The sequence below is a fragment of the Mustelus asterias genome, chromosome 15 (assembly GCF_964213995.1).
Source record: "Mustelus asterias chromosome 15, sMusAst1.hap1.1, whole genome shotgun sequence".
NCBI classification, from domain to species: Eukaryota; Metazoa; Chordata; class Chondrichthyes; order Carcharhiniformes; family Triakidae; genus Mustelus; species Mustelus asterias.
The window spans coordinates 63,551,511-63,566,741 of record NC_135815.1 but is presented as its reverse complement, the minus strand read 5'-3'; the positions used below and the strand labels follow the sequence as shown (position 1 = coordinate 63,566,741).

The 15,231-nt window shown below is 44.5% G+C and overlaps 1 protein-coding gene across 1 annotated transcript in view; it reads right to left on the bottom strand.

The window, feature by feature from the left end:
* The window catches only part of rsph3 (radial spoke head 3), a 160,036-nt gene that overhangs the window by 125,444 nt on the left and 19,361 nt on the right, over window positions 1-15,231 (bottom strand). The window contains exon 2 of the mRNA XM_078229990.1: window positions 5,321-5,462. Coding sequence (XP_078086116.1) covers window positions 5,321-5,462 — 142 coding nt within the window. The remainder of the gene's footprint in view (window positions 1-5,320; window positions 5,463-15,231) is intronic.

Here is a 15,231-nt window from a genome sequence, read left to right as displayed (position 1 = left end):
CAGTACAGCACAGAACAGGCCCTTCGGCCCACGATGTTGTGCCGAGCTTTGTCTGAAACCAAGATCAAGCTATTTCCTCCCTATCATCCCGAAGTACTCCATGTGCCTATCCAATAGCTTCTTAAATGTTCCTAAAGTTGCTGACTCCACTATCCCTGCAGGCAGTCCATTCCACACCCCAACCACTCTCTGAGTAAAGAACCTACCTCGGACATCCTTCCTATATCTCCCACCATGAACCCTATAGTTATGCCCCCTAGTTACCACTCCATTCACCCGAGGAAATAGTCTTTGAACGTTCACTCTATCTATCCCCCTCATCATCTTATAAACCTCTATCAAGTCTCCTCTCAACCTCCTCCGCTCCAAAGAGAAAAGCCCAAGTTCCCTCAACCTTTCCTCATAAGACCTACCCTCCAAACGAGGCAGCATCCTGGTAAATCTCCTCTGCACTCTTTCCAGTGTCTCCACATCCTTCTTGTAGTGAGGTGACCAGAACTGCACACAATATTCCAAATGTGGTCTCACCAAGGTCCTGTACAGTTGCAGCATAACCCCACGGCTCTTAAACTCCAACCCCCTGTTAATAAAAGCTAACACACTATAGGCCTTCTTCACAGCTCTATCCACTTGAGTGGCAACCTTCAGAGATCTGTGGATATGAACCCCAAGATCTCTCTGTTCCTCCACATTCTTCAGAACCCTACCTTTGACCCTGTAATCCACATTTAAATTTGTCCTACCAAAATGAATCACCTCGCATTTGTCAGGGTTAAACTCCATTTGCCATTTTTCAGCCCAGCTCTGCATCCTATCTATGTCTCTTTGCAGCCTACAACAGCCCTCCACCTCATCCACTACTCCACCAATCTTGGTGTCATCAGCAAATTTACTGATCCACCCTTCAGCCCCCTCCTCCAAGTCATTTATAAAAATGACAAATAGCAGAGGACCAAGCACTGATCCCTGTGGCACTCCACTGGTAACCGGTTTCCAGTCCAAAAATTTTCCATCCACCACCACCTTCTGTTAGATAGCCAGTTACCTATCCAATCGGCCAAACTTCCCTCTATCCCACACATCCTTACTTTCTTCATAAGCCGACCGTGGGGGACTTTTTCAAACGCCTTACTAAAATCCACGTATATGACATCAACTGCACTACCTTCATCTACACACTTAGTTACCTCCTCAAAAAATTCTCAGCTAATAACCTATCAGTTTAAAGATAATCAGCGATCGGGAACCTATCAAATTTGAATTTGCTGTTGTGAACCTCCAGTCAATCCGGGTACAGGGAATGGATAGGACATCAAGGGTATTAAACAGGAACTCAAGTGCCAGAGTTCAGTTCAGTTCCACCAGGTGTTGAGCTAGGAGTCCAACCAGAAGCAGGGCCAGACCAACTGGAGCAGTTATGTCAGTTAAGGGCGGTTAGATCAACTGGAGCAGTTAAAGTCAGTTAAGGGCGGTTAGATCAACTGGAGCAGTTGGTTGTGAATTCTGCCAGCTTCAGATGGGCATTAAGATAACTCACCCTTCTAACCAGCAAAAAGTACCAAATCAGACAGTGGACAACTACAGAAGAACTCCAAACTTCTGAACGCTATCATACCTGGTTGTATATATTTTTTTGTGTGACTAAACTTCCGTTATTACTGTTTTGGGTAATGAATGTTCCTTGTATTACCCGAACATCATTTTACTCGAACTGTACCTTAGTTAATACGTTACCTGTTAAGTTAAAGTTCCTGGTTATTTAAATAAAATACCTGGTTAGTTCTTCACTTAAAGCGAATGTCAGGCCTTTATGTTAACAAATCTCTAAACGTTAATTAAGAACAGATAACATCTTCCCAAATAATTAAGCAGATTACACCTTGATCAATTGGGCCAGTGGGCTGACGAATAGCAGATGGAGTTTAATTTAGACAAATGCGAGGTAATGCATTTTGGTAGATTGAACAAGGGCAGGACTTACTCAGTTAATGGTAGGGCGTTGGGGAGTTACAGAACAAAGAGACCTCGGGGTACATGTTCATAACTCCTTGAAAGTGGGGTCACAGGTGGACAGAATGGTGAAGGCGGCATTCGGCATGCTTGGTTTCATTGGTCAGAACATTGACTTATGTTAAGATGAGACGTGAAGGCTCAGTTAGGGCGCTTGAGAGTTACAAGTTAGCCAGGAAGGACCTAAAGAAAGAGTTAAGAAGAGCCAGGAGGGGACATGAGAAGTCTTTGGCAGGTAGGATCAAGGAAAACCCTAAAGCTTTCTATAGGTATGTCAGGAGTAAAAGAATGACTAGGGTAAGATTAGGGCCAGTCAAGGACAGGAGTGGGAAGTTGTGCGTGGAGTCTGAAGAGATAGGAGAGGCACTAAATGAATATTTTTCGTCGGTATTCACACTGGAGAGGACAGTGTTGTTGAGGGGAGTACTGAGATGCAGGCTGTTGGACTGGATGCTATTGATGTTCATAAGGAGGAGGTGTTAGCAATTCTGGAAAGGGTAAAAATAGATAAGTCCCCTGGGCCGGATGGGATTTATCCTAGGATTCTCTGGGAGGCTAGAGAGGAGATTGCAGAGCCTTTGGCTTTGATCTTTGTGTCGTCATTGTCTACAGGAACAGTGCCAGAAGACTGGAGGATAGCAAATGTTGTCCCCTTGTTCAAGAAGGGGAATAGGGACAACCCTGGTAATTATAGACCGGTGAGCCTTACTTCTGTTGTGGGCAAAGTATTGGAAAGGATTATAAGAGATAGGATTTATAATCACCTGGAAAGGAATAATTTGATTAGGGATAGTCAGCACGGTTTTGTGAAGGGTAGGTCGTGCCTCACAAACCTTATTGAGTTCTTTGAGAAGGTGACCAAAGAGGTGGATGAGGGTAAAGCGGTTGATGTGGTGTATATGGATTTCAGCAAAGCGTTTGATAAGGTTCCCCATGGTAAGCTTTTGCAGAAAATACGGACACATGGGATTGAGGGTGATCTAGTGGTTTGGATCAGGAATTGGCTAGCTGGAAGAAAACAAAGGGTGGTGGTTGATGGGAAATATTCATCCTGGAGTTCAGTTACTAGTGGTGTACCGCAAGGATCTGTTTTGGGGCCACTGCTGTTTGTCATTTTTATTAATGACTTGGATGAGGGCGTGGAAGGATGGATTAGTAAATTTGCGGATGACACTAAAGTCGGTGGAGTTGTAGACAGTGCGGAGGGAAGTGACAGGTTACAGAGGGACATAGATAAGCTGCAGAGCTGGGCTGAGAGGTGGCAAATGGAGTTTAATGCGGAAAACTGTGAGGTGATTCACTTTGGAAGGAGTAACAGGAATACAGAGTACTGGGCTAATGGTAAGATACTTGGTAGTGTGGATGAACAGAGGGATCTGGGTGTCCATGTGCATAGATCCCTGAAAGTTGGCACCCAGGTTGATAGGGTTGTTAAGGCGGCGTACGGTGTGTTAGCTTTTATTGGTAGAGGGATTGAGTTTCGGAGCCAGGAGGTCATGCTGCAACTGTACAAAACTCTGGTGCGGCCGCATTTGGAGTATTGCGTACAGTTCTGGTCGCCGTATTATAGGAAAGATGTGGAAGTGTTGGAAAGGGTGCAGAGGAGATTTACCAGGATGTTGTCTGGTATGGTGGGAAAATCGTATGAGGAAAGGCTGAGGGGCTTGAGGTTGTTTTCGTTAGAGAGGAGAAGGTTAAGAGGTGACTTAATAGAGGCATACAAGATGATCAGAGGATTAGATAGGGTGGATAGTGAGAGCCTTTTTCCTCGGATGGTGTTGGCTAGCACGAGGGGACATAGCTTTAAATTGAGGGGAGAGAGATATAGGACAGATGTTAGAGGTAGGTTCTTTACTCAGAGAGTAGTAAGGGCGTGGAATGCCCTGCCTGCAGCAGTGGTGGACTCGTCAATGTTGAGAGCGTTCAAGTGGTTATTGGATAAAGATATGGATGATATTGGAATAGTGTAGATTAGAGGGGCTTTAGATTGGTACCACTGGCCGGCGCAACAATGAGGGCCGAAGGGCCTGTACTGCGCTGCAATGTTCAATGTACAGGAGTTGGGACGTCTTGTTGAAGTTGTACAAGACATTGGTAAGGCCACACTTGGAATACTGTGTGCAATTCTGGTCACCCTATTATAGAAAGGATATTATTAAACTAGAAAGAGTGCAGAAAAGATTTACTCGGATGCTACTGGGACTTGATGGATTGAGTTATAAGGAGAGGCTGAATAGACTGGGACTTTTTTCTCTGGAGCATAGGAGGCTGAGGGGTGATCTTATAGAAGTCTATAAAATAATGAGGGGCACAGATCAGCTAGATAGTCAATATCTTTTCCCAAAGGTAGGGGTGTCTAAAACTAGAGTGCATAGATTTAAGGTGAGAGGGGAGAGATACAAAAAAGTGTCCAGAGGGGCAATTATTTCACACAGCGGGTGGTGAGTGTCTGGAACAAGCTGCCAGAGGTAGTAGTCGAGGCGGGTAAATTTTATCTTTTAAAAAGCATTTAGATAGTTCCATGGGTACGATGGGTATAGAGGGATATGGGCCAAATGCAGGCAATTGGGATTAGTTTAGGGGTTTTAAAAAGGGTGGCATGGACAAGTTGGGCTGAAGGGCCTGTGTCCATGCTGTAAATCTCTATGACTCTATGACACTGCAAGGTAAAGGGGATTAACCTCTGTGTCGTAACACTAAGACTTGCAAAAAGACAGACCAGGTAAGGACCACAGGATTTCTTCCCTAAAGGATATTAGTGAAACATAAGTTTTTATGACAATCTGCAATGGTGTCATGGTCATCAGACTTGTAATTCCAGATTTATTATAATATTCAGATTTCACCATCTGTCCATGGTGGGATTTGAACCCAAATCCCTCGGGTATTAACAAATTACTGCGGATGCTGGAATCTGAAACCAAAAGAGAAAATGACAAAGGGTCGTCTGGACTCAAAGTCAGCTCTTTTCTCTCCTTACAGATGCTGCCAGACCTGTTGAGATTTTCCAGCATTTTCTTTTTTGGTCCCTAGGGTATTATTCTGGATCTCCGAATTACTAGTCCAGTAACAATACCACTCCATTGTCTCCCCTTTTTAGCACTTTCATCATTTGACACAAGAAATCCACAACACTGAAGATTGGAAGATCTCTTAACACCCATAAGTGGTAAACTTTATTCAGCAAACCACAATCTATACTTCAATGTGAAAGCCAGCATTTTACAATGATGATAGCTTTGGAACCAAAAGCAGTAGGCTTGAAAAGAGTGGGGAATATGTTTTGAACACTGATCTCTACTAACCATACCTGTTTGTACCTCTGTGTGTAATCTTCCCTCTACAGGGTGTGGAGTTCCAGTTCGTAGCTGTGCTTTGGCTCGTCTCCTGGCAAGTGCCCTCCTTTGAATTTCTTGCTGTCGTTGGACCTCAATAGGGTCAGGTTGGGCTGTCTATGGTTTTAAGATATGAAAAATATTATGCCACTTTATTTTTGAAAATATGATTTTTGAACCTTTCAGCTGACTGGAAATGTTATAGTTTTGTCATCAGATAGAGCAAACTACTTAAAATGCAAGACCATCTTCCGAGGCGAAGGTGAAAAACGAACAAGTCGCTCTCAGGGGAGTGCATAGACAGTGACATCTCCTATTATTCAGGGATCCATTGAAACTCACTGTTTAAGGAAAAGGTAGTAAATGCAAAGAACTTATTAAGCAAGACAGACCCACCTAGAAGCCCTTGGAAGTACATAATGGGTGAAGTATACAGACCAGATGGCAGCCGCAGCAAAGAGGTTGCAAAAAAAAAAGACTTCTGCAGAAGAGACAGGCTGAAAGCTCTTTATTTTAGAACAAGTGCATTAACTGGTTTGGAAGCCAATTATTATAAATCTGTCAATGAGATCCTGTAACAATTGAAACATCTGACCGAATCGACAAAACCAGTTAATCCAAATGGACTGCAACGTTTAAAAATCTAGTGTGTATGTGGATGGGTGCATGTACTCTAATGACTGCATGAGGGCCGAACGCTTAATGTTACGTTTTCTCCGATTAATAAACTTGCGTTGACTTTATTTAATTAGCTCCTTATTGTTCACGGCTTAAATAGTTAAATACATTCTGATTTGGAAAAGGCACATCATCGTAAAAAGAAACTTAAACATTAGTGGTGACCATTCGAGGAGGTTGAATAGAGAGGAGTCAGTCCACCCCTTCTCAACTGGCCAGAACAAAATTACTGAAAAAAGCATCGAAACCAAAGACAAGGCGGACTTGCATATGACTCATGTTAGGGTATGCACCAAAGGATTGTGTGTTTCATTCATCGTCCATGTTATTTTATTTTCTAATCTGCTCTTTAATTATTTTTGAGATCATAAATTTATGCCTCTCATCATGGTCTTGCTGACCAGTGGAAATCATCACCATTTATCCTGTAACAACCTCTCAGTCTTGAAAATGCACATCAGACCACCTCTCAGGTTTCAGTTCATAGCTGTCACCCATTATTCTATGGTATATTTTTGCTGCAATTGACTGATCCTTCCTATTATGATGACTTCAACTCATTCAGTCAAAATATACATACATAAGGCGGGATTCCCAGTCTCATCCACGGTGGGACCAATTGCGGTTGAGGACAAAATATTTGGCATTCCAGCCAAAATTCCATTCACTTCGTGGCACTGGGAAATCCCAACCGTGAACGAGGATGGAAAATTTCAGCCATAGAATATATAACATTGAAACAGGTTATTTATGCAGCTATATAAGACCCTCGTCAGACCCCACTTGGAGTACTGTGCTCAGTTCTGGTCGCCTCACTATAGGAAGGATGTGGAAAAGATTGAAAGGGTGCAGAGGAGATTTACAAGGATGTTGCCTGGATTGAGTGGCATGCCTTATGAGGATAGGCTGAGGGAGCTCGGTCTTTTCTCCTTGGAGAGACGAAGGATGAGAGGAGACCTAATAGAGGTGTACAAGATGTTGAGAGGCATAGATCGGGTGGACTCTCAGAGGCTTTTTCCCAGGGTGGAAATGTCTGCTACGAGAGGACACAGGTTTAGGGTGCTGGGGGGTAGGTACAGGGGAGATGTTAGGGGTAAGTTTTTCACACAGAGGGTGGTGGGCGAGTGGAATCGGCTGCCGTCAGTGGTGGTGGAGGCGAACTCAATAGGGTCTTTTAAGAGACTCCTGGATGAGTACATGGAGCTTAATAGGATGGAGGGTTATAGGTAGGTCTGGAAGGTAGGGATATGTTCGGCACAACTTGTGGGCCGAAGGGCCTGTTTGTGCTGTAGTTTTTCTATGTGTCTATGTTTCTATTTTGCCCAATTGGTCAATGCTGGTATTTATGCTTCACCAGGTCAGATGCAGCATCTGAAGTCTGTCTATGCAGCCCCTGATCCAGTTTCCAAGTTCCTGTCAAAGAGGCATGTTTAAATGGAAGAATCTTCATCGAGTTGCTCCTCCAATCAGTGGTCTATTTCCCTCCAGTGTTGAGATGAGTAAGGCTGCAATACGCTCAGTTTCAGGTTTCTCACTCACTCTCACCCATAGTCTGATAGGCTCACAAGTCAGCCTATCAGCAGCAAATGAGAGAGAAAAACAGTCTCTGATTAGAGCAGCAGTGAACACCAGCACGGAAGAATGTGCTGAGATCTTCCTGGCCAAGGGAAGTGAAGGTATGACAGGACTGGGGGCCAGGAAGCCAGATTTGGCATCTCTGCAGAGTAGGGAGTTTTGGCGGGTCTGCAGATGTCAGAGTTTTGGTGAACCCATGGAGGCCCAGGCCTTAGAAGACCTGGGGAGGACCCAGTATCAGTGGGCCTGGGGAGGAGATGGTGCTGTGGTGAATATGTGGGATTAGTGTGTGTGCAGAGCGAGATACTGACTGCCTGGGTGTGTGCACTGGAGGGAGTGACTGTCTGGGAGGGAATAACTGAGTGTGTATGCGCGTGGGGGAGGAGGGGGGGGCGGTGTTGTGGGAAGAGTACAAAAGACTAAGTGTATAAAGGTGAGAGTGGGACATAGATGCTGGAGTTTTACCACCCCGCCCACCACGGCAATCAGAGCAGGCGAGGGGTGGCCATGGAAAAGTCCTTTGACCGCGGGTAGGATTTTATGGTTTCGAGATCAGTGAGGCCATAAAATCCCATCCAGAGAGTCTGTTGAGATGAGAGTAAGTCTGCCTTATGCTTAGTTTCAGGTTTCTCACTCACTCACTACCACACCATACACAGACATCCACTGTCACTCACCCACCCACATACACTAACCCTCTCACACTCAGGTAAATTTACTATTTTTTAAACTTAACAATTTATTGCTATGACTTTTCTGTAGATTTGCTCAGTAATTGTTTCTTTCATTTAAACCCAAACTTCTTTTGAAATTCAATTTATTGTTGTGCCAAACTTTGTCTTTCTGAAATTTGATCATAGAATAGAATCCCGGCAGTACAAAAGGCAGGCCTTTCAGCCCATCAAGTCTGCACTGACTCTCCATCAGAACATCCTACCCAGGCTCTCTTCCCCGTAGCCCCACATATTTACCCTTCTAATCCCCCTCATCCACACACCCTGGGACACTAAGTGACAATTTAATATGGCCAATCAACCTAACCTGCACAACTTTGGACTGTGGGAGGAATCTGGAGCACCTGGAAGAAACCCACACAGACACAGGGAAATGTGCAAACTCCACAGGGTCACCTGAGGCCGGAATCGAACCTGGGTCCCTGGCGCTGCGAGACAGCAGTGTTAACCACTGTGCCACCATGCCATCCATAATGAGTCCTCCAAGAAAGAAATGTGATCCGCTAAGCCTGGTTTAAGGGATAGGTCAGTAGAGATGCACTAGCAGACAGTTAAGATGATATTTCATAATACTCAATAAAGATGAATTGCAGTGAGAAAGAAAGACTTACAAGAGGAAGGATGTACTAATTAAAGTAGTTCAGGATAGTATCAAATTGAAAGGAAAAGCTTGCCATTCCAAGAAGGTTAGTGGCAGGTCGGAAGATTGGACAGAATAGAAAAACAAAGAATGGCTAAATATTAAATAAAGTCACAGAATCATAGGCACTTTGGCCCATTGTGTCTGCACTGGCTCTCTAAATGAACAATCCCGCCTGCACAAGACTCATAAGTTAATGGAAAAGGTCCTGAGGGATAGGATTTATGACCATTTGGAAAGATGCAGCTTAATCCGTGATAGTCAGCATGGATTTGTGAAGGGTAAGTCTTGCCTCACAAATTTGATTGAATTCTTTGAGGCGGTAACTAAGTGTGTAGATGAAGGTAGAGCAGTTGATGTCGTATACATGGATTTTAGTAAGGCATTTGATAAGGTTCCCCATGGTAGGCTCATGAAGAAAGAAAGGAGGTGTGGGATAGAGGGAAAGTTGGCCGATTGGATAAGTAACTGGCTATCTCATAGAAGACAGAGGGTGGTGGTGGATGGAAAATTTTCAGACTGGAGACCAGTTACCAGCGGTGTGCCACAGGGATCAGTGCTGGGTCCTCTGCTATTTGTGATTTTTATCAATGACTTGGAGGAGGGGGCTGAAGGGTGGGTCAGTAAATTTGCTGATGACACCAAGATTGGTGGAGTAGTGGATGAGGTGGAGGGCTGTTGTAGGCTGCAAAGACACATTGATAGGATGCAGAGCTGGGCCGAAAAATGGCAGATGGAGGTTAACACTAAGTGCGAGGTGATTCATTTTGGTAGGACAAATTTGAATGCGGATTACAGGGTCAACGGCAGGGTTCTGAGGAATGTGGAGGAACAGAGAGATCATGGGGTTCATATCCACAGATCTCTGAAGGTTGCCACTCAAGTGGATAGAGCCGTGAAGAAGGCCTATAGTGTGTTAGCGTTGATTAACAGGGGGTTTGAGTTTAAGAGCCGTGGAGTTATGCTGCAACTGTACAGGATCTTGGTGAGACCACATCTGTAATATTGTGTGCAGTTCTGGTCACCTCACTAGGAGGAGGATGTGGAAGCATTGGAGAGAGTGCAGAGGAGATTTACCAGGATGCTGCCTGGTTTGGAGGGTAGGTCTTATGAGGAAAGGTTGAGGGAGCTAGGGCTTTTCTCTTTAGAGCGGAGGAGGATGAGAGGCGACTTAATAGAGGTTTATAAGATGATAAGGGGGATAGGTAGAGTGGACGTTCAGAGACTATTTCCTCGGGTGAATGTAGCTGTTACTAGGGGGCATAACTATAAGGTTCATGGTGGGAGATATAGGAGGGATGTACGAGGTAGGTTCTTTACTTAGTGTGGTTGGGGTGTGGAATGGACTGCCTGCTGTGATAGTGGAGTCAGACACTTTAGGAAATTTCAAGCGATTATTGGATAGGCACATGGAGCACACCAGGATGATAGGGAGTGGGATAGCTTGATCTTGGTTTTGGACAAAGCTCGGCACAACATTGAGGGCTGAAGGACCTGTACTGTGCTGTACTGTTCTATGTTCTATAACAGGCAGGGCATGGACCATGCAAAGGTCCGTTAACATCAGACGAGATTTCCCAGCATTGGGGTGAGCACGGCCGGAAAATCCCACACTACAACTCAATACCATTTCCCTGTCTTTTCCCCATACTCATTATTTGAATAGAAACAACCATCTAATGCCCTCTTGAATGCCTCGATTGAACCTGCCTCCACCACACTTTCAGGCAGTGCATTCCAGTTGCATGAAACAGTTTTTTCTTGCATTGCATTTGCTTCTTTTGCAAATCACTAAGTCTGTGACCTCTCATTCTCAATCCTTTTAAGAGCAGGAACGGTTTCTTCTTACCTACTCTGTCCATACCCCTCATTATTTGGAGCATTTCTAAAATCTCCTCTTAGTCTTCTCTCCAAACAGAACAGTCCCAACATCTCCAATCTATCCTATGATACTGAACTAAGAACTGTATATCCTGCTCTAGCTAATGTCTAACTTGTGTCTTGTAGGGGATCCCATAGTTAGAGGAGCAGACAGACATTTCAGAGGCATCAGATGAAACTCCAGGATAGTATGCTCCTACCTGCTGCCAGGGTCAAGAATCTCTGAGTGGCTGCAGGACATTTTTTAGGGGGATGGTCAACAGCTAGAGGTCTTGGCCCGCATTGGGACCAATGGCAGGGAGAAAAAGGGCTGAGGTCATGAAAGCAGATTTCAGAAAGTTAGAAAAAGTAAAAAGGAGGACCTCAAGAACCGTAACCTCAAGGCTCCTCCCCCCCTCCCTCCTCCCCCCCCCCCCCCTCCCCGACAGTGCCTCGTCACCTCAGGGTTCTCCCCCCCCCCCCCCCCCCCCCTGTCCTGGTCCCCCCATGCCAACACTATAGTTAAGAAAGCCCACCAATGCCTCTACTTTCTCAAAGGACTAAGGAAATTTGGCACATCAGCTATAACTCTCCAACTTTTACTGATGCACCATAGAAAGCATTCTTTCTGGTTGTATCACAGCCTGGTATGACTCCTGCTCTGCCCAAGACCGCAAGGAACTACAAAAGGTTGTGAATGTAGCCAAATCCATCACACAAACCATCCATTGACTCGGTCTACACTTCCCGCTGCCTCGTCAAAACAGCCAGCATAATTAAGGACCCCACGTATCCCGGACATTCTCTCTTCCACCTTCTTCCTTCGGGGAAAAAGATACAAAAGTCTGAGGTCATGTACCAACCAACTCAAGAACAGCTTCTTCCCTGCTGCTGTCAGACTTTTGAATGGACTTACCTTGCATTAAGTTGATCTTTCTCTACACCCTAGCTATGACTGTAACACTACATTCTGCACCCTTTCGTTTTCTTCTCTATGAACAATATGTTTTGTCTGTATAGGACGTAAGAAACAATACTTTTCACTATGTTAACACATGTGACAATAATAAATCAAATCAAAGTAATCTCAGGGCTCCCTCCTCCCCCCAGTGCCCAGTAACCTCAGGGCTCCCCCCAGTGCCACATTCTAGTGAGCATAGGAATAGGAAGACTGAGCAGCTCAGAGGCATATGATTAGAGAAATAGTGTAGAAGGGAGGCCTTAAGGGCATTGGGACCAGTTCTGGGGTAGGTGAGACCTGTATAGCAAGGACAAGTTACACCTTAACAGGACTGGGAATAATGTTCTCACGCGGAGGGAGGTTTGCTAGTGCAGTTGGGTTGGCAGGGGGGTGGGAACCTGAGGGAAAATTCAGAGTGGAAAGGAGAAAACTGGCAGTGGGAAGTAGAAAAGTATTAAATGATGAGGATAAATCAGTGAGTGTATCAAGGCAGATAGAATACTTGGAGAATGTTATAGAACTAGAGTCAGCAATAAAAAGTTATTAGAGTCAGAGTAAGGGGGAAAGTAAAAAATCCTAAATCAGGGTTAATATGCATGTATGTCAATACAGTAAGAAGTTTAACAACACCAGGTTAAAGTCCAACAGGTTTATTTGGTAGCAAAAGCCATTTGGTAGCAAAAGTGTGGCTTTTGCGACCAAATGGCTTTTGTTGACAAATGGAACTATGAATCTATGAACAGAGACCTAGTTCAAAGTAGGGCAGGACTGAGCGTTAAATATTCCTGGGTACAAGGTGTTTATGAAAGACAGGAACGGAATAGAGGTTAGAGGGCGGGGGTGTGGTTGCAAAGAGAAGCAGTATTAATTAAATATGGCATTACAGTACTGGAGAATGATGATATTTCGGAGGTGTCAAGGATGGAATCTCTGGCTAGATGCAAGGATTGAAAAAAGGTGCAACATTGATCACTGTCCATACCATGCCGATCAATGTGTCATAAAAGCTTAGGTTGACCATGGAGAAGGACAAGAAACAATCCAGAGCAGGGATCATTGATTAGAGGAAAGCTAACTTTGATGGGATGAGAATGCAACTGAGTTAGAATCAAATGTTGGCAAAGATGGTGGCTGAACAATGGGCTACCTTCAAAGAAAAAGTATTGCAGGCAATGTCCCCTTGAAGGGGAAAGGTAGGTTGGGAGTCCTCTATTAATAATGCCACAGCAAACTCAGACAGATGGTTTTTCGGGGGCGGGGGGGGGGGGGGGGGGGGGGGGGGGGAGAGAAGAGGAGGAGAAAGAGAGTAAATTTAAACGGCCCCAATTTCCCTACTCTTTTTCCGCCCGCAAAAAAGTGTTTTTTCCCCAACCTTTTAAATTTGGGCTATCCGAAGCTTCTATTAATAACTTGCACAGCAAACCCAAGAGACAGGAACAACACACACATGATGGGAGAAGGCAGGTAGAGAGAGTTAGTCTGCAGGTCTGGCGCTCATCCACATTGGAGGTCAAACAGTAACTGCCCGAGTTCAATTCCACAGGGCAACATAACAGTGGTGCTTGGGGAGGTCATGTGACACCTCCCACCACTACTCCTCGATGTGGAACAATGGAGGTGTATTTCCATGGCTAGAATCTTGAAATGTTTAATATAAAAGCAAAATATGCTGGAATCTGAAACTAATACAGAAAATGCTGAAAAATCTCAACACGTCTGACAGCATCTATGGGGAGAGAATATAGCCAATATTGAGTCTAGATGATCCTTCCTCAGAGCATCAAGACTCAAAATGTTGGCTCTTGAAGTATTTAATTGGATTCAGGATTCCTTTTGTTCTATGAGACAATGGTTTTGGGTTGTTAAACCATTGAGAGAGAACAGTTAATGCTTAGGCCATTTGCACCATTATGAGAGATTAAGACCCGCAAAGGCTTGCCTTTGTTCAAGGTTGGCTAGAGTAGACCCATCATCCACAGGATCATTGTTTCTTTGAAACTGCTGCAATGGATTAGGTGATCAGCAGGAGACATTTTATCAGCTCAACAACTGACCATTTTGAAAAGCACACAAAAAATTCTATAAAGTAGTTCAGCTGATAAATATATATATTTTTTCTTTCACATCTTGATCATGATAAAATAAGATTGGTTTATTTTACACACGTGAAAATGTGGGAAAGTGGTTTTGCAACGTCCACCCATTTTGCACTCATACAATACAAGAGGAAAAAGGAAAAGAAAGAGGTATAGGGCAAGATCGCAATAAAAGTTATTTAGTTTTGAGAGTCCAGGATCAAAAGTCCAATGGCATATTCCTACAGAGGGTAGTAAGCTTTGTGTTGCAAGGTGATCCATCTTTCCAGAAGTGACGACACGATGGGAGAAGACAAAGAGATGAATTAGTTTTGAAGGCGCAGACACAGGTTCAAAGTTCTAGCAGTTCACAGGTTGTAGTAGAGGTGGATACAATTTTGCCTTTTGAAAAGCATTTAGACAATTACATGGGTAAGATTGTTATAGCAGGATATGGGCCAAACGTGGGCATTGGGGCTAGCTTGATGGTAAAAACTGGGCGGCATGGACAAATTGGGCCAAAGGGCCTCGTTTCCATGCTGTACACCTCTATGACACTGAGTTCACAGTGTAGAGGAGGGACAGGTAAATTTTAAACCTGGATATGGGCTCTTTCTGCTATTACCTCTGAGATGGTAAATACTATAAGAAGTCTCACAACACCAGGTTAAAGTCCAACAGGTTTATTTGGTAGCAAATACCATAAGCTTTCGGAGCACTGCTCCTTCGTCAGATGGAGTGGAAATGGGCTCTCAAACAGTGCACAGAGACACAAAATCAAGTTACAGAATACTGATTAGAATGCAAATCCCTACAGCCAGCCAGGTCTTAAAGGTACAGACAATGTGGGTGGAGGGAGCATTAAACACAAGTTAAAGAGATGTGTATTGTCTCCAGACAGAACAGCAAGTGAGATTCTGCAAGTCCAGGAGGCAAGCTGTGGGGGGGTTACTGATAATGTGACATAAATCCAACATCCCGGTTTAGGCCGTCCTCATGTGTGCGGAACTTGGCTATCAGTTTCTGCTCAGCGACTCTGCGCTGTCGTGTGTCGTGAAGGCCGCCTTGGAGAACGCTTACCTGAAGATCCAAGGCTGAATGCCCGTGACTGCTGAAGTGCTCCCCCGCAGGAAGAGAACAGTCTTGCCTGGTGATTGCCGAGTGGTGTCCATTCATCCGTTGTCATAGCGTCTGCATGGTTTCCCCATTGTCTGTACCTTTAAGACCTGGCTGGTTGTAGGGATTCGCGTTCTAATCAGTATTCTGTAACTTGATTTTGTGTCTCTGTGCACTGTTTGAGGGCACATTTCCACTCCATCTGATGAAGGAGCAGCGCTCCGAAAACTTATGGTATTTGCTACCA